At 44.8% G+C, this 19,669-nt stretch overlaps 1 protein-coding gene across 2 annotated transcripts; it reads left to right on the top strand.

Moving 5' to 3' along the window:
- Nucleotides 1–1,785: 1,785 nt before the first annotated feature.
- Nucleotides 1,786–17,897, top strand: POLR2D (RNA polymerase II subunit D). Of its 2 annotated transcripts, XM_058301182.1 has the most exons (5): nucleotides 1,795–1,889; nucleotides 6,891–7,071; nucleotides 11,650–11,772; nucleotides 16,376–16,471; nucleotides 17,370–17,897. In XM_058301182.1, the coding sequence occupies exons 1-5, from the start codon at nucleotides 1,817–1,819 to the stop codon at nucleotides 17,446–17,448; spliced, it is 552 nt and encodes a 183-aa protein (XP_058157165.1). In that variant the 5' UTR covers nucleotides 1,795–1,816; the 3' UTR covers nucleotides 17,449–17,897. The 2 variants fall into 2 exon arrangements, with proteins under 2 accessions (XP_004459362.1, XP_058157165.1); XM_004459305.2 differs by lacking the exon at nucleotides 11,650–11,772 and having other exon boundaries at nucleotides 1,786–1,889.
- Nucleotides 17,898–19,669: the final 1,772 nt, after the last annotated feature.

Here is a 19,669-nt window from a genome sequence, read left to right as displayed (position 1 = left end):
CCCCAAATCCTCCTGTAGCTTACCTATCCCAGCTAGGAGTGGAGTGACTTCTTTCCTCTGTAGCCATCCATAGCACTTTCTTTGACTTCCCACATACCACTGGTCTCTTTCTGTTTTTTATTATATATAATCACTAGTCTTTGTGAGCTAGTTGTGGTTTACGATCTGTGACTAACTGTCCCAAATGTAGCAAGGAGAGGCTGTATAAAACGACAGCTTCCTGCCAAACTGAAAGGGATACATCAGACAGAACGACTTGGACAAGTCCAGCTTGGCAAGCAAGCGAGCATTTATTGGGGGCTTACATGGGGTCCTTGGCCTCAATGGTTGGAGGAGAGGTGACAGTTCTGTGCTCGACTGTCCACACTGGCCACAAACAGAGAAGGGCCTTTATAGTACGTGTCTACGTGCCATGGGGAAGGTGAATGAAGGGGATAACAAGGGAATAAACATTTACCATGTTTATCAGTAGGGCAGAAGTTACACATTCAGGTGACTCCTTAAAAGATCTATTGATACGAGGGTAAAGTCAAGCATTTCAAAAGAACAGGTTGCTCTGATTGTCTCTGGGAGAAAAGGTTAAGTATTTATGATGCAGGGACACTGATCAGTCATCACAAACAACTCGTCCTTGCTTGCCTTTTAACCATTTGGGAATGGAACTTTGCTGTGACTGCAAAGGGAAAGAACTGAAAGGGTTGGGGGGAGAAAATGCATATATCCCATAGTTGGGGCAGACAGTGCACATGTATATACCACACATGATTTATCTAACTTGCAAATAACTTCATAAAGATTTCAGAATGAAAGAGTGTCATGAACAAATGGATCTATGAAACATCTTTATATGTGTTATGTATTATTTTCCTTTCCTCTTTCTTCACATGTTGACATCCTGCTATGTGCAAGAGGAACCAAGTGTTGGATATCAGGCTAGCTCTTGGGCCAAGGTGTAGTAAGGTCTAGTAGTAGGTGTTCCATAAAGGCCTACTGGATGGATAGATGGAAGGATGAGCTGGAAATCCAACACTATATAATCTACTATGACTTGACTCAATATATTAATATTTCTTCTGGAAATACAGATACAGAGCAAGTCAATCTTTTTGAAAAAAGTATTTATAAAGAAAAGGAATGTAGGCGCATATTCTTGTATGGTATATTTTGATTCACTGTTGCTGAAATCAGTAGAGTTTACACTGTGACTACCTAAATATTGTTCACTGCTAAGCTATGTCCTGCATTACGATTATTTTATTGTACGACCTTTTGCTTTTCTCTGGAGTTAAAAAAAAAAAAAAGAAAACATCACTTCCCGTTTGCTTAATTTTCCCTGTACCACCCAAATGTTGCAAAAGGTCTGTTAGAGGTCTGCCAGTATTACTCAGAAGCATCAGACAATCCACTACAAATCAATCGCAAGTTGTAAATGGTTAAGGCATTTACAGAAACCCCACTCTCGGGGTCAACTGCTCAGTTCTCCATCCGAGTCTCACCTAGTCCTTTCCTGGGCCCACGGAGGTCGGTGTAGGGGCCACCCTCTGCAGGTGAGGAAGCTGAGGCTCGTGAGCACTGTCCCGGCCCAGGACGCGCAGCAAGGGTGCCTCCAGAGGGGGAGGGGAGCGCGCTGCTCCAGACCCCGCCGCCCCGCAGGCCTCCGGCCGCCGCGCCCGCGCGTCGCGGCTACCCACGCGGCCCGCTGAATCCGCGCCGCCGCCCAGGCCCCGCCGCCGCCCAGGCCCCGCCCGCCAAGGCCGTCCTCCTCGGCCCCGCGCTTCCGCTTCCGGCGGCGTGCGGCCCGGCGCGCGGCGCGGCCATGGCGGCGGGCGGCGGGGACCCACGCACCGGCGACGTGGAGGAGGATGCCTCGCAGCTCATCTTTCCCAAAGGTGAGGCAAGCTGGAGACGGCGAGCGCTCTCGGGGCCGCCCGCGGCGCGGCGAGAGCCAGGGAGGAGGTGCGGCCGCGGGAGGGGCCCGCCAGGGACCCGGGCGCCTTCGCGGGGATGGGGCCAACTGCACCTCCCGCCGCCGGCCCTGGCGCCCTGGGCGTCGAGCGAGGGCTGCGTGCGTTTTCGGGCCGACCCGGCTGCGGGAAGCTGTAGGAGTCGGGCAGCTCCCGGAGATCCGGTCGACACTAGCCCGCGCCGGGACCTGCGAGGTCTCGTAGGGGGTGGCGGTGGGGCGCGAGGGCCCCGTTTGCGGGGAGACGGTAAGCCCAGCTCCCGCGCTGCCCGCTCGGCCTCGCGGGGCGCTTCCCCTCTGTAAGACACTCCCCGGGGCCAGAGGGATGGTAGCTGGGGAAGCACACTTGGTTGTCAGGGAAGTTCCTCTGTGAAGGGGGAGGTACTCGATTCGTAATTTAGAAACCCAAAACAGCAGGAAGCTTAAGATTTTTAAATGCCATATCTTACTATAGGTGCTGAAAAATACAGTCAGTGGGGAAAAATTTTTTTCCCGTTTAGAAAAATTTTATGTACAACGTAAAACGTAGAAGTCTTCACCCTTTTCGTCCAGAGGAAGCTACTTCAAAGAGTTTAGTGCCTGCTTCTACTTCCGAACTAATCTTAGGCTTTTTCGAATATCATACACTTACACTTTCTTTTTTTTACAGAAATGGAATTACTCTCTAGAAATCCTACAGCTTGTTAATTTAAAGATATGTTGTAAAGAAATGTTCTGTTCTTTTAAAGGGCTGAATAGTACTTAATGGTTCCTCTATAGAACTAATTGCCACTTACCTACTAGTAGACATGAAGGTTGTTTCCAATGTATTTCACAGAATTTGGAAGTGGTAGGCAAACTTCTGTGCTATTTCCATAGGAAAAACGTTTGTTTTCTTTTTAAGGGTTAAAGATATAATTTTTATAACTCAAAAAGAGACCGTTTTTTTAATTTCATTACAAGTTAACCTAGTTTTTTGTATTTGGCTTTTGTCTAGGTACTTTTATTTAGTTTTTAAAAATACTTTTGAAAATATTTGTTCTGATAAAATTAGTAACATCTGGTACAATGAAGTTTTATTGAATGAGAAATAATTAGAGGGAAGCGGATGTGGCCCAACTGATAGTGTCCGCCTACCATGTAAGAGGTTCAGGGTTCAAACCCAGGGCCTCCTGGCCCGTGTGGTGAGCTGGCCCATGTGCAGTGCTGCCCCGTGCGCATGCAAGGAGTGCCGTGCCATGCAGGGGTATCCCCTGCATAGGGGTGCCCCACAGGCAAGGAGTGTGCCCTGCAAGGAGAGCCGCCCCGCGCGAAGAGCGCAGAGCGCAGCCCACCCAGGAGTGGTGCCACAGGCACGAAGAGCTGATGCAGCAAGATGACGCAACCAAAAAGACACACATTCCCGTGCCACCTGATGAGAATGCAAGCAGACACACAAGAACACACAGCAGATGGACACAAGAGCACACAACTGGGCAGCAGGGGGGAGAGAAATAAATCTTTAAAAAAGGAGAGATAATTAGAGCTTAGATCCTATGAATTTGCAACATCAGACTTCCAAATGTCTCTTAACTTTTAACTTCTCAGCAGCTGTAATGATAATAAAGTTTATATTATGTATTTTAGAATGTATTTAGATATTTAGAAACAGCAGTAAGCGCTGAAAAAGTTTGGAATGCCTTTGCTGTGGGATGGAAATTAAAAATGTGTAATATTTCATTTTAAGACTAAAAGTAAACTACTGGAAGTTTCTGAGAGTTTTTAGTGGTAGTCTTCACAAGCCTATTTGCTCACAAAATTTCCCCTCATCTTTGTGATGTAATTAACAGCAATTCTATTAAAGATATAAGGTAGGAGGCTAATTTTTCCAAAAGGAATGAAACAATTTCAGTCACCCCCTCCCTTTAAAAAATCCCTTAAACTATTTTTTTCTTGAGAGAAAACATACTTTATAATTGAGTGCCTTCTGAAATTGCTACCTGTTAGGCGTGAGTCGTGTCCCCCACCAAGACATGTTCAAGTCCTCATCCCCGGTCCTGTGGGTGTGAGCTTATTTGTAAATAGGCTTTTGGAGGATGCTTTTAGTCAAGGTGAGGCTATGGCTTGAGGGTGGGCTTTGAGCCCATGTGCCTGGAGACCTTGCAAGCAGAGGGCAGACTCAGAGGCAGATGTGTTGGGTGTCGAGACTGAGTTATGCCGGCGTGGCACCACCAGAGCCTACAGATTTCACAGAAAGCACAATCCTCATGACACATAATTTTGGACTTGTAGCCTCCAAGACTGAGAATTACAAATTCTTGTTGCTTAAGCCAGGCTGTAGTATTTGTCACAGCAGCCCTCACAAACGAAGATACCACCTTTACAAAATACATACTAATGGTTGTAATGGCAGGAAAATTCCCTGCCAGGGAGCTGTTTTTCCTTTTTAAAGGAACAGGGATTAGTAAATTTTGGCAATTATTCTTAAAGCATCTGCACAGAGAAAAGAATAATATGCAGGTAACTTGTGAGTGGCCTCCAAGCTGCCCACTCCTTCCTCCTGCCATGGGAGACAGATCTCCTTGGCCTGTTTTCTGTTTCCCTTTTGTTTCCCAAATGAATGTATACACATTATATATAAAAAATGGAGTTTCACCTAGAAAAAGTATTTTGGAATTAGCCATGTGGCAAGGTCTTGGGTCCCTCCTCTCTCCAGTTTTCAGAAAAGGTCTGCACTCCATCCTGCCCACCCCCATTTGTTTGTGCCCAAATCTGGAAATCCCCCACAAGGCCCTGTGGCGTTCCAAGTGGGTTTGATTCAGCAGCACCATGTTTGAACTTTCCTTGAAGCTGGGTGCTGAGAGGAGCAAGAGTAATGTGTAAATAGCACACAGCCATCGCTGAGTAGTCTCCTGGGATTCTGAAACTTGGGTGCCACTACTCTTTAACAGGTGAATTGGCTTCAGTGCAGAAAAGGAGGCCTCCCTAACTATGGCCCTTTTTCTAACAGTATTTAAAGCATGAACAATTGTAACAAATTTACTGCTGATTCTCATTAACTCTTGTTTAGCCTCTTAATTCCCATTTTCTAAGACTGCATTAATACTGACCAGCTAATTGGCATTTTTTGACCCTATGCGGGTTGTTACTCTCACTTTGAAGTTTTGGGGTCATCCTGTTATTTAATGCCTTCTTCACTCTCCTCTGAGGCAGTAGCTTTTTCACCTGTTTCAGCAACACCTCGGAGGGTTGAAGGTGAGAAGTAGTAGTTTTAGGCACAAGATAGGCTCTCAATGAGGTATTATGGGATGGAAAAGAAGGTGCTCTGAGGTTCCTCCTTGTGGAACTGCTGCCCTCAGGCTGAAAATAGTTGGGATGCTTAGTCTATTCAATAGCAGTAAGTACCTTTCAAATAAAAAAGTTACTCCCTGACTTAACACAGAGGCTGTACATGCTGTGAAAGGAGCGGGCAACTTGTCAGCGAGGAGATGCTGGTACTTGGAGTAGAACTACTAGTCTGACTGAGGTGTTAGTGGGTTCCCCAATGGCAGCACACCCTAAATCGTGTAAAGGATAAGTTACAAGTAATTTGGGATTTTCCTCACTGTTGCTTCCTCTTCAGTGTGGGAATTATAAACATGAATAAGACATGGCTCCTGATGTGGGAAACTCACTGGTAAATGAGAAAGACAGGTACAAACCAGCTCTTCATCCTTTGTGATAAGTATTATGAACATGTGTTTTTATGAGAATGTAAGGGGGAGAATGATTTTCAAAGGGGGATAATTTTTTTTTACAGTGTTTATCTGAAAATTCAGGAGGTTGGTGAATATTGTAGAAAGGAGCTATGTATTGTTTTTTTTCTGTCTTTCAAACCTAATGTTTAAAGATTGTGTATCAGTATTCCCATTGGTTGATTATTTTATTTTATTTATTTTTAAAATATTATTTCTCTCCCTATCTCCCGTTGTCTGCTCTCTCTGTCCATTCACTATGTGTTCTTCTGAGTCCACTTGCATTATCAGGTGACACCGTGAAACCGTGTCTTTTTGTTATTGTTGCATCATCTTGCTGCATCAGCTCTCTGTGTGTGTGGACGCCACTCCTGGGTGAGCTGCACTTTTTTCACGCAGGGCAGCTCTCCTTGCAGGGTGCACTCCTTGCATGTGGGGCTCCCCTACGCGGGGGACACCCCTGCGTGGCACGGCACTCCTTGCACACAGCAGCACTGCTCATGGGCCAGCTCACCATACAGGTCAGGGAGCCTGAGGTACTGAACCCTGGACCCTCCATATGGTAGGCGGACATTCTATCAGTTGAGCCACGTCCACTTCCCAGGAATTATTTTAAGTGAAGATAAAGGGCAAGAAATTTTTTAATGGGGAATATTTGAAATGGGTTTAGTTGATAGGCTACATGAGACTGTCAGATCTGGAGGGTGGGGGCTTCCAGGGCAAACTAGGCAGTGACCTGGTCGAATCAGTAAATAAAAATTAGTGCAAGTGCAGAATTAGAATTGGGGGTACATTATTAATATGCGTAGTCATACCTTGGCTGTCTCTAATGTGATAATCCTTAAAATTGAGAATATGATATTAACATTATAGAAGTATGAAAGATGAGCTCATGCAAACTAGAGGAAAATTGTTGGCTTTGCTCCATTTTGAAATCCGTAACTGGACTTTTATGATAATGTATCATTAATTTATAGTGTGTGTCAGGTTCCTTGATGTTAGAAACTCCCTTATCCCCATCTCCCCCCCCCCACATTATCTAAATTGTAGTATCTGGTGGACTCTAACGTACCTTGTGGTGTACTAGTGTGAGTGAGGGTAAGCACGTAGAGTCCAAAGCCTTTCAGTTTCAGCAGAGGCAGAGACAGGCCGTTAGTGTCAGGTGCAGAATGAACGTTTAGAAGCAGACTTTTGAATGGGTATTTTCTGCTGTTGTTTCTGTGTCTCGCAAACAGAGTTTGAAGCAGCAGAGACTCTTCTCAATTCAGAGGTTCATATGCTACTGGAGCATCGAAAGCAGCAGAATGAGAGTGCAGAGGATGAGCAGGAACTCTCGGAGGTCTTCATGAAGACTCTAAACTACACAGCTCGCTTCAGTCGGTTCAAGAACAGGGAGACCATAGCCAGTGTCCGGAGGTGAGTGCTAGAAGAAGGTTGTTGTTAATCCAGGCGCCTCGCGTCTGCTCGTGGAAAACCTTCTGTTTCCCCGCCGCCCGCTTCATGTGCGAGTTCACTGTAACTAAACTATAATGGCTTTGTCAGAAATGTTAAAACTACTTATAAGGCCAAAGTCTGCTTTGACCTCCTTCTCCTCTAATCCAGCTATCTTCTGGCAAAGTCAGTGCTCTCAGGAGTTGGGTGAGTGCAGCCATCCACATCACTTTCCATGTATTCAATATATACCTGTAAGAAATATGTAGTATTGTTTTGTAGGTTTGTTGTTTGCTGGTTGGTTGGTTTTTAATAGGACAGGCTTATTTGTTATTCACCTAAAATGTTTATAGGTCCTTTTTTTGTTTAAGATTTGTTTTTATTTATTCCCTCCCCCCTTGCCACTTGAACTCATTGTCTGCTCTCTGTGTCCATTCACTGCGCATTCTTCTGTGTCTGCTTGTCTTCTCTTTTCATCGTCTCTTTCAGAGGCACCAGAAACCAATCCTGGGACCTTCCGACATGGGAGAGAGGCACTCATTCACTTGAGCCATCTCACCTCCCTGGTTTGTTGTGTCTCTCATTGTCTTTTCCTCTGTGTCTCTTTGTTATGTCATCTTGCTGCGTCAGCAACTCTCCACATGGACCAGTTCTCCACATGGGCCAGCTCTTAACACAGGCCAGCTCTACCGATGGGCCAGCTTTGCCTTGTGGTCCAGGTCACCTTCACTAGGAGGCCCTAGGAGTCAAACCCTAGGCCTCCTGTATAGTAGACGGGAGCCCAATTACTTGGGCCACATCTCTTTCCCTCTTACAGGTCCTATTGTATCTTGATGATTACAGAGGCCTGTATTAGTCAGCCAAAGGGGTGCTGATGCAAAGTACCAGAAATCGGTTGGTTTTTATAAAGAGGTGGTTTTTTTTTTTTTAAGATTTATTAGTTTATTTGTTCCCACCCCCACCCCCCCATCTGTTTTCTGTGTCCATTTGCTATGTGTTCCTCTGTATCTGCTTGTATTCTCGTTAGGTGGTTCCGGGAACTGATCCAGGAACCTTCCAGAGTGAGAGAGAGGTGATCATTCTCTTACACCACCTGAGCTCACTGATCTGCTGCATCTCTTATTGTCTCTCCTCTTTGTCTCCCCCATTGGGTCATCTTGTTGTGCCAGCACTCCTGCACAGGGCAGCACTCCTGCATGGAGCAATACTCTGTGCAGGCCAGCTCACCACACGGGCTAGCTCGTCTTCACCAGGAGGCTCTGGGCATCAAACCCTGGACCTCCTCTATGGTAGATGGAAGCCCAATTGCTTGAGCCACATCTGCTTCCCTATAAAGGGTATTTATTTGGGGTAGGAGCTTACAGATACCAGGCCATTAAGCATAAGTTACTTCCCTCACCAAAGTCTATTTTCACGTGGTGGAGCGAGATGGCTGCCGATATCTGAGGGTTCAGGCTTCCTGGGTTCCTCTGGGCTCAGCTCCTCTATTTCCTCCACAAGGTCAGCTGTAGACTATGAGGCTTTCTAGGCTTTGCCTCTCTCCACAAGGTCAGCTGTAGATTATCAGGCAAATGGCTCTGTCTCTCTCCCTGGGGCTCTTGCTTCAGCATCAAACTCCAGCATCAAAACTCTTAATATTAAAAGCCCCCAACTCTGTCCTTTGCCGTGCCTTTTATCTGTGAGTCCCCAGTCACCAAAGGGTGGGGACTTAACACCCTACCAGCACAAGAGGTTTACATGATCACTTAATAAAGCAAACCTCTGAATCCAATAGAATCTAATATGCCCAGAGGAGATCAGTTTGCAAACATAATCCAATATTTCCTTTTAGAATTCATCAGTAATATCAGACTGCTACCAAGCCCTTTCGTATTAATGAATATAGATTCTCTATCGACTTTTGCTTTACTTTTCAAAAGGTGACTGACTTCTAGACTTGTTCCTAAGGTACCACTTCTTGCATTGGGTCAAGTGTGTCTGGGAAACACAGCAATGTGCTGGAAATATAGGAGACCATAGGGAGAACAAAAGTATAGGAATTTTTAAATCATGAGACTTAAAAGGTTGATGTTGCAGAAAGCCACTTCAGCCTGTGCCTCCAGGTCCCCTAGGGGTATTCCTTTGCTCTACTTTTGTGAAACAGTTTAAGAAATACTGTCCTAGGGAAAAGGCAGAGACAGACAAAAAGATGTAGATACATGTAAATTCTTCAGAGAACTATTTATTATCGTAGGCCAAGGATGTAAAACAACTTAAGCCTTTAATGGTGATTAAATAAATTGTGGTAAATCCATTTGATGCACTACTCTATTGCTGTTAGATGTTGTGGTAGAAAGTGAAATTGAAAGGTATTCACATCTATTAAGGATGGGGACAATGAAGGTGGTAAAGTGTCATGTGAAATATAATCTGCCTTAAAAAGATTGGAAGGAAACATGCAGAGCTTCCATACAAACTTCAATCTGTTCATCTAAAATAGTGACTTGCATTAAAGAAGGTAATATAACGTGTTCAGGAATAGGAGATTTTAATAACATAAAAATGTCATTTCTCTGGATACATAAAATGTGGCTTATACATACAGTATGTCTACAATGAAATAGTCAGCTGTAAAAGAATACTATTATTCAGGCATCTGATACATGGGACAACATGGAAGAAGACCTCATGTTCAGTGAAATTAGCCAGACGGAAAAGAACCGATTTGAAACAATTAAAATAAGCAAATGCGTAGAGTCAGAACCTAGAGTGTTGGTTACCAAGGGACAGGAGGGGAATAGGGAATGAGAATTGTTAAGGCTTAAAATGAACAGGGTTCCTGTGTGGAATGATGATTGATATTTTCATAATGGACGGCAGTGATGGTAGCATAACGTTATGAACACAACAGTACTGAAGTATATATATCTGACCTCCACATGGGAGGTCCCTGGTTTGGTTCCCGTGTCTCCTAAAGAAGAGAGGTGGTGCAACATGATGACGCAACAAGAGGCACAAGAAGAAAACAATGAGAGACACAACAAAGTGGGGAAGGAAGGTGGCTCAAGCGATTAGGCACCTCCCTCCCATATCAGGTCGCGGTTTTGGTTCCTGGTGTCTCCTAAAGTAACAGGGAAGATGAACAGACACAACAAGTGCAAACAGTGATGGGGTGGGGAGAAATAAATAAAATAAATCTTTTCTTAACAAGAAAACAAATGAAACAGCCAACTCAAGGGAGCTGATGTGGCTCAGTGGTTGAGTGCCGGCTTCTCACATACAAGGTCCCATTCAGTCCCTGGCCCTGATACCTCAAAAAATAAAAATCTTAAACTTGGAAGAATGGTCAGTAAAGTTATTTAAAAGAATAATGAAGGGGAATTTGCCCTACAAGATACTAAAATACATTAATAAACGACAGTAATTACATGGTCTCATATTGGTGTCAGAATAGACAGATAAGTGAACAGAATAGCAAGTTTGGGAATGCACAGAAATATGAATCTGCTATCGTAGTTTTTTTTAAAGATTTGTTTTTCTCCCCTTCCCCTGCGTTGTCTGCGCTCCATATCCATTTGCTGTGTGTTCTTCTGTGTCTGCTTACATTATCAGGTGGCACCGAAAAACTGCATCTCTTTTGTTGCATCATCTTGCTGCATTAGCTCTCCATGTGTGCGGCACCACTCCTGGGCAGGTTGTGCTTTTTTCATGCAGGGCAGCTCTCACGGGGTGCACTCCTTGCAGTGGGGCAGCCCCAGGTAGGGGCATGGCACTGCTTGTGCACTGCAGCACTGCACGTGGGCCAGCTTACCACACGGGTCAGGAGGCCCTGGGTATCACACCCTGGGCCCTCCATATGGTAGGTGAATGCTCTGTCAGTTGAACTCCGTCCACTTCCCTGCTATCGTAAGTGAGTCCAGTACATGAAAAAGGTCACACTGTTTTGGATTTTTTTTTTTTTAAGAATTATTTATTTATTCGCCCCCTCCCCTATTTTTTTTTAAGATTTATTTATTTTTATTTATTTCTCTCTCCTCCCCCCGCCCCACCCCGGTTGTCTGTTCTCTATGTCTGTTCGCTGCGTCTTCTTTGTCTGCTTCTGCGGCATGGGAATCTGTGTTTCTTTTTGTTGCGTCGTCTTGTTGTGTCAGCTCTCGGTGTGTGCGACACCATTCCTGGGCAGGCTGCACTTTCTTTCGCTCTGGGCAACTCTCCTTACGGGGCGCACTCTTTGCGCGTGGGGCTTCCTTATGCGGGGGACACCCCTGCGTGGCACAGCACTCCTTGCGCTCATCAGCACTGCACATGGGCCAGCTGCACACAGGTCAAGGAGGCCCAGGATGTGAACCTTGGACCTCCCATGTCGTAGAAGGACGCTCTAACCACTGGGCCAAGTCCACCGCCCCCTATTGTTTTTGCTTTCACTGTCTGCTCTTTGTGTCCATTCGCTGTGCCTCTGTATCTGTCTTCTCTTTAGGTGGCCTTCAACCTTCTGGAGTAGGAAAGAAGTGCTCATTCTTTTGCCCCACCTCAGCTCCCTGGTCTCCTGCATCTCTTATTGTCTGTCCTCTGTGTCTCTTTTAGTTGCATCATCTGGCTGCACCAGCTCTCTGTGTGGGCCAGCACTCCACATGAGCCAGCTCGCCATGCAGGCCAGCTTGTCTTCACCAGGAGGCCCCAGGAATCGAACCCTAGACCTCCCATATGGTAGGCCGCAGCCCAGTTGTTTTCAACCACATCGACTTTCCCGGAAGTTTTTTGAAACCGGCTTTTTTTTTTTTTTTTTTTAGGGGAGTGGGTGAAGCAGCTGATGAGAGCTAGAGCTTTTGAACGTACAGGCAGTATATCACACATAGTTTCTCACTGAGATTTTCTATTTGGAAAGAGAAGAAGCCTCCCTCCTCCATGGGCTTCCCTCTCCCCTTGCATTGAAGAGGGTGGAGGACATACGCGCATGCTCTAGTTGGCTAGCCAAAGCTAGAGCTAGCCAAAGGGCACCTTGCTGCTATAGGGGCTGTTTGGATTTGGGGCTGCTCTGTCAGCTTTCTCCACCCCTCCCCTGAAACAGGCTTTTTTTGTATGTACTTTTTTTTTTTAACTTTACCTTAAAACTTATGCCAAGAAAATAAATTCCCAGGGATTAAATATTTATATGTAAATTATAGTTAACAAAAGTGCTTCTAAATGTCGGGACAATTGATAGTTTATAGTTGAATTTATTTATTATTTTTAGTTGTTTGTTTTTTTAAAGTGGTACCAGGGATTGAACCTGGGACCTCATACTTGGGAAGCAGGCATTCAACCACTGAGCTATACCAAATAACTCCCCTGGTTGAATTTTAACTTCATAAGGACAGGAACTTAGGTCAGAATTACCACTCAGTGCAGGCATTAAATAAATATTTGCTGAATAATTAAATGAATTTGCACAGACATCTTTAAACTTCTCTGTGTCAAATGCCATCTGTAAAATTTAAGCATGAGCAAACTAGGAGTCAATATCCTTAATCTTAAGAACTCTTACAAATAATTAGGGAAGAGATGGGAACCCTAGATCTTTTGCCTGACAGCATGTGATTTTACAATACCCATCCTCTTCCTTCTACCACCCGGATATGTTCCACTTGGCCGTGGTACCTCCAGGTTTAAGATTCACTTTGTAAAACATTTGTAATGTGATGATTTGTTTTATTCTTTCTGCATATGTGACTTTATACCATTACATATAAACTTTAGGATGGCAGAATTCTTCAGATTTGTGATCTTCTCTCAAGGGTGCTATTAATAATAAACATTTCAAATATGGAAAAAGATGACAATTTTATTAAATGGACTTAGTCTGTAAGAACTTCAAATGGCTAGCTTAGTCACGTGAAATAATGTTCAACCTCAAGGAAATCAAAGAATTGGTAATACACCAAAGTGTAATAGATTTTAAAAGATTGACCAGAAAGGGAAGCAAATTTGGCTCAATGGATAGAGCGTCTGCCTTCCACATGGGAGGTCCAGGGTTCAAACCCAGGGTCTCCTGACCCCTGTGATAAGCTGGCCCACGCACAGTGCTGATGCACGCAAGGAGTGCGGTGCCACACAGGGATGTCCCCCGTGTAGGGGAGCCCCACGCGCAAGGAGTGTGCCCTGTAAGGAGAGCCACCCAGCGCAAAAAAGAAATTGCAGCCTGCCCAGGAATGGTGTCGCACACACTGAGAGCTGACACCGCAAGATAATGCAACAAAAAGAAACACAGATACCCAGTGCTACTGATGAGAATATAAGCGGACACAGAAGAACACACAGTGAATGGACACAGAGAGCAGACAACTGGGAGGGAGGGCATGGAAGGGGAGAGAAATAAATAAAAAAATCTTTAAAAAAAAAAAAAAAAGATTGACCAGAAGGGGAAACCCAGTGTAACAAATAGAGGAAGCACTTTACTTGTTGTTGGTGGAAATACACATCAGGAAAGTCTGCTTAGGGCACAGGCTGGCCCTGCATCTCAGAACCCTTCAAAATGGGCATGTCCTTGGTCTGTGTAAATCTGCTTCCAGGAATTTATCTTCTAAAACCAAGGTAATCACAGGCACAAGGAAGTGGATTTGCAATTATATTCAAAAGGTGTATTTTAAAATAGTGAATAATAGGAAATAGCAGGAAATTTGATAGAAAAATCATGGCACAGTCCTTCAGTAGAAGGCTACATTCAAGGAAACCGACTTGGCCCAGTGGTTAGGGCGTCCGTCTACCACATGGGAGGTTCGTGGTTCAAACCCCGGGCCTCCTTGACCCGTGTGGAGCTGGCCATGCGCAGTGCTGATGCGCGCAAGGAGTGCCCGGCCACGCAGGGGTGTCCCCCGTGTAGGGGAGCCCCACGCGCAAGGAGCTGGCCATGCGCAGTGCTGATGCACGCAAGGAGTGCCCTGCCACGCAGGGGTGTCCCCCGTGTAGGGGAGCCCCACGCGCAAGGAGTGCACCTGTAAGAAGAGCCGCCCAGCGCGAAAGAAAGTGCAGCCTGCCCAGGAATGGCGCCGCCCACACTTCCCATGCTGCTGATGACAACAGAAGCGGACAAAGAAACAAGACGCAGCAAATAGACACAGAGAGCAGACAACCGGGGGAGGTGGGGGGGGGATTAAATAAATAAATAAATAAATAAATAAATCTTAAAAAGGGGGGCTACATTCAAAGCAGAGTTACGGGTGTACCAACATGAAAGCCATTTACTTTATTGTCAAGTGGAAAAGAAGCCAGTTACAGAATAGCATTTGTTAGGATTTCTTTTGATTTAAAAAGTTGTGTTTTTTTTGTATTTATGTTGTTTGTGAATGCATGTTCATTATATAACAGCCTCTCCATACACAGACACTGCATTGTGAACCACTTCCCAAGTTGCTAAGTCTACAGTATTGTCTTTACAAACTGAAAGTTGCTTTATTTAGTGACAAAAAGTTTAAAAACTGAAACGTGTGAGTTTATGTTCAAAAACAGGTGTTTGGAATGGTATACTAAAATGATAACGTTGGCTGTGTCTAGGTAGCAATGTGGGTGGATGTCCGTATTTGTCAGTCAAAGGGGTGCTGATGCAAAGTCCCAGGAATCTGTTGGCTTTAAGGGTATTTATTTGGGGTAGAAGCTTAAAGTCACAGGACCCGAAAGAGTGCAACTAAGGGTACCATAAGAGGTACTTTCTCACCCAAAGTCGTTTGCCACGTGTTGGAGCAAGATGGTGGGTGATGTCCGTGAGGGCTCAGCCTTCCTCTTCCTCTTAAGGCTCTGTGGTCCAGCTGCAAACTGTCCCGCTCATCTCTCTTCCTGGGGCCTCTGCCTTCTTCCTCCCTGTTCTTGTCTGTGTGTTCTTTGTTCTTGGCTGAGCTTTGTTTCTGCAGCCCACCAAGGGTGCGGGGACCCAACCTTGCATGTCCTAATGACGTGGTCAAATCAAAGCTCCCAATCTTTTTTTTTTATTGACTTTGTAATAATATTACATTAAAAATATATATATGAGGTCCCATTCAACCCCACCCCCCCACCCCACCTCTCCCCCCCCCCCCCCCCCCCAGCAACACTCGTTCCCATCATCATGGCACATCCATTGCGTTTGGTAAGTACATCTCTGGGCACCTCTGCACCTCATGGTCAACGGTCCATATCATGGCCCACACTCTCCTCCATTCCATCCAGTGGGCCCTGTGAGGATTTACAATGTCCGGTGATTGCCCCTGAAGCACCATCCAGGGCAGCTCCATGTCCCAAAGACGCCCCCACCTCTCATCTCTTCCTGCCTCTCCCCATACCCATCAGCCACCATGTCCTCTTTTCCCAATCCAATGCCACCTCTTCTGTGTGGACATTGGATTGGTTGTGTCCATTGCACCTCTATGTCAAGAGGAGGCTCAGATTCCCAATCTTGATTTAATAAAGTAAGAGTGAAACCTCTGAATTCAATACAATCAAAGGGGATCACGCCTCGAGGAACAGACTAGTTCCCAAACATAATCAGTATCTCTTTTTGGAATTCATAAATAATGTCAAAACTGCCACAGTAGCTTTTACTTTTCTGCCTTTCTCTGTTTTCTATATTTTGAGTATTGACTAATATTCTTGTAGTAGAGTGATGAGCACAGTAAATGTTTTTGTTTCTTAATGGAAAAGGTCACTTGGGATTCATTGAGATTATTGGCAGTCCTCGCTGAAACCAGTTTTTACATAGATGAGCTCAATTTTTAAGAGGTGAATGCATGAAAATCCAAGGTACTTTTTCTTTTAACATTCCTTTATACAGTTGGAAGAAATCTAGTACATTAAAGGGAGATGCAGTTTGCACATGTATTTTTACAAAATAAGGCATACCTATATTTATTTTTAGATAAATTTTAAAGAGAATTTCCTTAAGTCAAAATACCTGATGGATTGGAGATATTTAACATCATGTGTCTGACATAAAATTTAAAACAAGAAAAGCAAGGTAAAGCAGGGAGCAGCTAGATGAAATTCTGAGCCAAAGGTTGTCTAGCTCCTGAGTTGTACATATAGTAGCTTTCCAAAGTTGTGATAACAGGCTGCTCTGCCCTTGTGTGCTATCTTCATTGTCATTGTCTCTAGCTGATTTCTTGGCAGCTTCCCTGTTCTGCAGGGATAGGAACAGGAGGGGTTGGAAAGCAGGGCTTTGCAGCCATACCTGCCGAAGTGGAAGGATTGCGAGTGGCCACTTCCTCTCCTCCTTGCTGGCTGTATTTGACCTCCCTTTTCCTATTGATCATGCCTTGATTTTTTTTTTTTTTTTCTTTGTTTGGATTTTCTTCCCCATGATCAGCTTGTTGCTCCAGAAAAAGCTTCATAAGTTTGAGTTGGCCTGTTTGGCCAACCTTTGCCCAGAGACTGCCGAGGAGTCCAAGGCTCTGATCCCAAGGTTAGTACTGGGGGTAATAGGTTCTATGTGTATTGGATTACGTTTAAAATTTGGGTACATACAGCCGACTTTGAATGAAAGTGCCATTTTGACAATGTATGAGAACACTGGCTTTATACTACACCAACTGTTAGCAGAAATGTGGAGCAGCTGCTGGTAGGAGTGCAAATTAGTACACTTTCAAGAGCAATTTGGCTGCATGTGGTAAGGTTGGTGATATGCCCTGTGATCCAGGTACCATTCCTGGGTATGGAGCCCCTCCCTAAAGCAGCTCAGGCAGGTTCACAGGAAGACATGTATTACCATGTTCATTGCAGTTTTGTTAGTAATAGCAGAAATTTGGCAACAGTCCGTCAGTCAGCAAGAGGATGGATGAATAGATCATTAATAATCATACAGTGTGTACTTTACAGCACTAAAAAAATTAATGGGCTAGAACAACATGGAATAATGTGTTAAAATAAATTTTGAGAGAAAAAGGTGCAAGAGGAGATGTAAAAGTTGAAAAACAGTGCTACATATCTTATGGATAAATATATATAGTAAGTGTAAAAATAGGTATAAGAATGGTAAGTACTCAATATAGGATAGCGGTTACCTCTAGGGAAGGAAGGGAAAGTACTGGGATGAGCCTACATACACAGGGCCGTCCATTGTTTTTGACAAGTTTTAGTAAAGAAATCTAAAATAGGGCTAACTGCTAAGATTAATCTATTTTTTATACCTTTCATATGTTTGAAACTTTTCATAATGTTTTTAAAAGGAAAAGAAGCAGATAGAAAAGAAATATACTTGGTATAGGCATAAATGTATGGTGGGCTTAAAGATAAGTGTGTGTTAAAGAAGAGTGAGGAGAATTGTTGATTACTAATCACCATTTCTTTTGGATTTCTTGTAGCCTGGAGGGGCGGTTTGAAGATGAAGAGCTGCAACAGATTCTTGATGATATCCAGACAAAGCGTAGCTTTCAGTATTAATCTCCAGACCTTACAGCAGCTGGACAACATCCCCAGCACAGGGGCTGGGCCAGAAACTATTCCAGAAAACACGCAGGCTTCCTATGGCTAGAATGACTCCGCTTGGTCCTGGCTTGTTGCCATCTGAAACCAGACTCTTGGACCCTGGCAACCATGTGGTCTTAGAGGGCCTTGCCATGGAGCCTGTGGCTTCCAGAGCCTGCTCAGTCTTCTCTAGCTTCTGGGAAGGCTGAGGTGGGATGATTGGACTATAACCCACACTGTTGACTACCTCGTACCATGATATTTGGCCCCTGCCTATGTTTTTCGTTTGTTTTGTTAATTTAGAAACTCCATTTCTGAAATCAAACCCATGTCCCTGCATCATTTTTGTATTTCATGTTTTAGTTTCAACGTGTATGTAGTTTTGAAACCAGACTAGACTGTATAAAATAAATTTGGGGAAAGTGGATGTGGCTCAACTCTCTGGGCATCGTCCTGCCACATGGGAGGTCCCAGGTTTGGGTTCCAGTGCCTCCTAAAGAAGATGGGCATGTGGCTCAGGCCGCTGGGCACGCGCCTCCCATGTGGGAGGTACCGGGTTCTGTTCCCAGTGCCTCCTGGAGAAGGTGAGCACACGACGAGCAGACAGACCAGAGAACCATCTGGGGAAGGGGAGGTAAAAAAGAAGTACATAAATCTTTAAAAAACTAACGGGAAGCAGCTGTGGCTCAAGCAGTTGCGCTTCTGAGGACCTGGGCTCGATCCCCAGGACCTCCTGGTGAAAAAGGAAGGAAAAATGGTGTCCCAGATCCGCACGGTGAGCAGCAGGCTTCCATGCAGCATGGAGGCGCAAGCCCCTGCGTGGGGAGCAACACGTCAAGAAGATGATGGCTGCAACCAGACAGGGAAAAAACAGGTTTGAGGGAAGAACAGTCTTGCCTAGATGCACAAAAGCAAAATTAAACCAGAACAGTGTGTTGATTCTTACAGAAAGGATGACTTAGACACGAGCGTGCCTTGGCGCCTTTGGGCGGTGGAAGGCAGCTCCGCCTGAAGACAAGGTGCTGGGCGTGCGGAGCCCAGGGCCTTGCGGCCAGGCAGGGCCTGGCCTTTGTCCTGGACTGGGACTTTGGAGGAAGTGGTCCTAAAACACTCCTCTTGTTATCCCAAATTAAGATGTTTCCTTCAGAGGCCAGGCTTTGTGCGTCTGAGCCCTAGAAGGCTCCCTCTTCCTCTGGAGGGCAGCGGGCTGAGTGCTGGGCTTGCAGTTAGCACAGGGTTCTTCAGTGGGGGGCATTTGGAAGGAGAGGCCATTCCTGGGCCATTGCGGTGCCCCTTGTTCTCTGGGTGAAAACCTAGTTTTTTTCTGAAAGGAAATAAGCCTGTTTTTGTCACAGTTTGGGGGGCTGGGGGAACGGGGGTGGGTTTGGAGCACTTGCTAACTACATGAATTCATGATCCAAGGAAAATGTTGGGGGAAAAACAGTTGGCTTGGGAGTGGGTGTGGCTTGAGCAGTTGAGCACCTGCCTCCCACATAGGCGAGCCCAGGTTTGGTTCTGGTGCCTCCTGGAAAAACACATGAAAAAACCAACTCGGGAAAGCTGATGCAGCTCTGGTTGAGTGAAGTCATAATAATTTTATGTCAGCTGCTGGCTAAGGCAAAAATAAAATATTCTTATAAGTTCGTGCTCTTTCTGAAATAATGTTCTTGAGTTGCCAATATCCTTGATTGCTGTTTAGGGGAAATAGTCTTACCTTTTTCTCCTTGGGCAACTTCACTTCTTGGAGCCTCAGTGTTCTTGATTGTAAAATGTGGATAAAAATTTTACAATATTATGTCCTATCTAGCCCAAGGATTTTTTTACAAGATTTAGAAAATTATTGTAAAGAGCCTAGTGATATTTGACATACAGAATGCCTTCAGTTAAAAATTGCCTGTTAACTGGTATCAGGTGAACAAGTATATAAAGATGGTGAGTCAGCTTCTCCAGATGGAAGTTACTGCAGGCATTTGGTCATTTGGCAACTGCTACCCTTATCAGACTGAAAATCAAGGAGCTTCCTCAAGTCTTTTTTTCCTCCAGCTAAGAGGGTCATTGAAGAAGCACCAAGAAATACTAATTGTATTAAATCTTGACCTTCGAGTAGGTGCCTTTTATTCACAACCTATTTTTTTAACTTAATGTAACAAAATTTCCCATTTTGACCACTTTCAAGTGTACAATTCAGTAATATTAA

The sequence above is a fragment of the Dasypus novemcinctus genome, chromosome 7 (assembly GCF_030445035.2).
Source record: "Dasypus novemcinctus isolate mDasNov1 chromosome 7, mDasNov1.1.hap2, whole genome shotgun sequence".
In the NCBI taxonomy this organism is placed as follows: Eukaryota; Metazoa; Chordata; class Mammalia; order Cingulata; family Dasypodidae; genus Dasypus; species Dasypus novemcinctus.
This window is presented reverse-complemented; position numbering and strand designations above follow the sequence as displayed.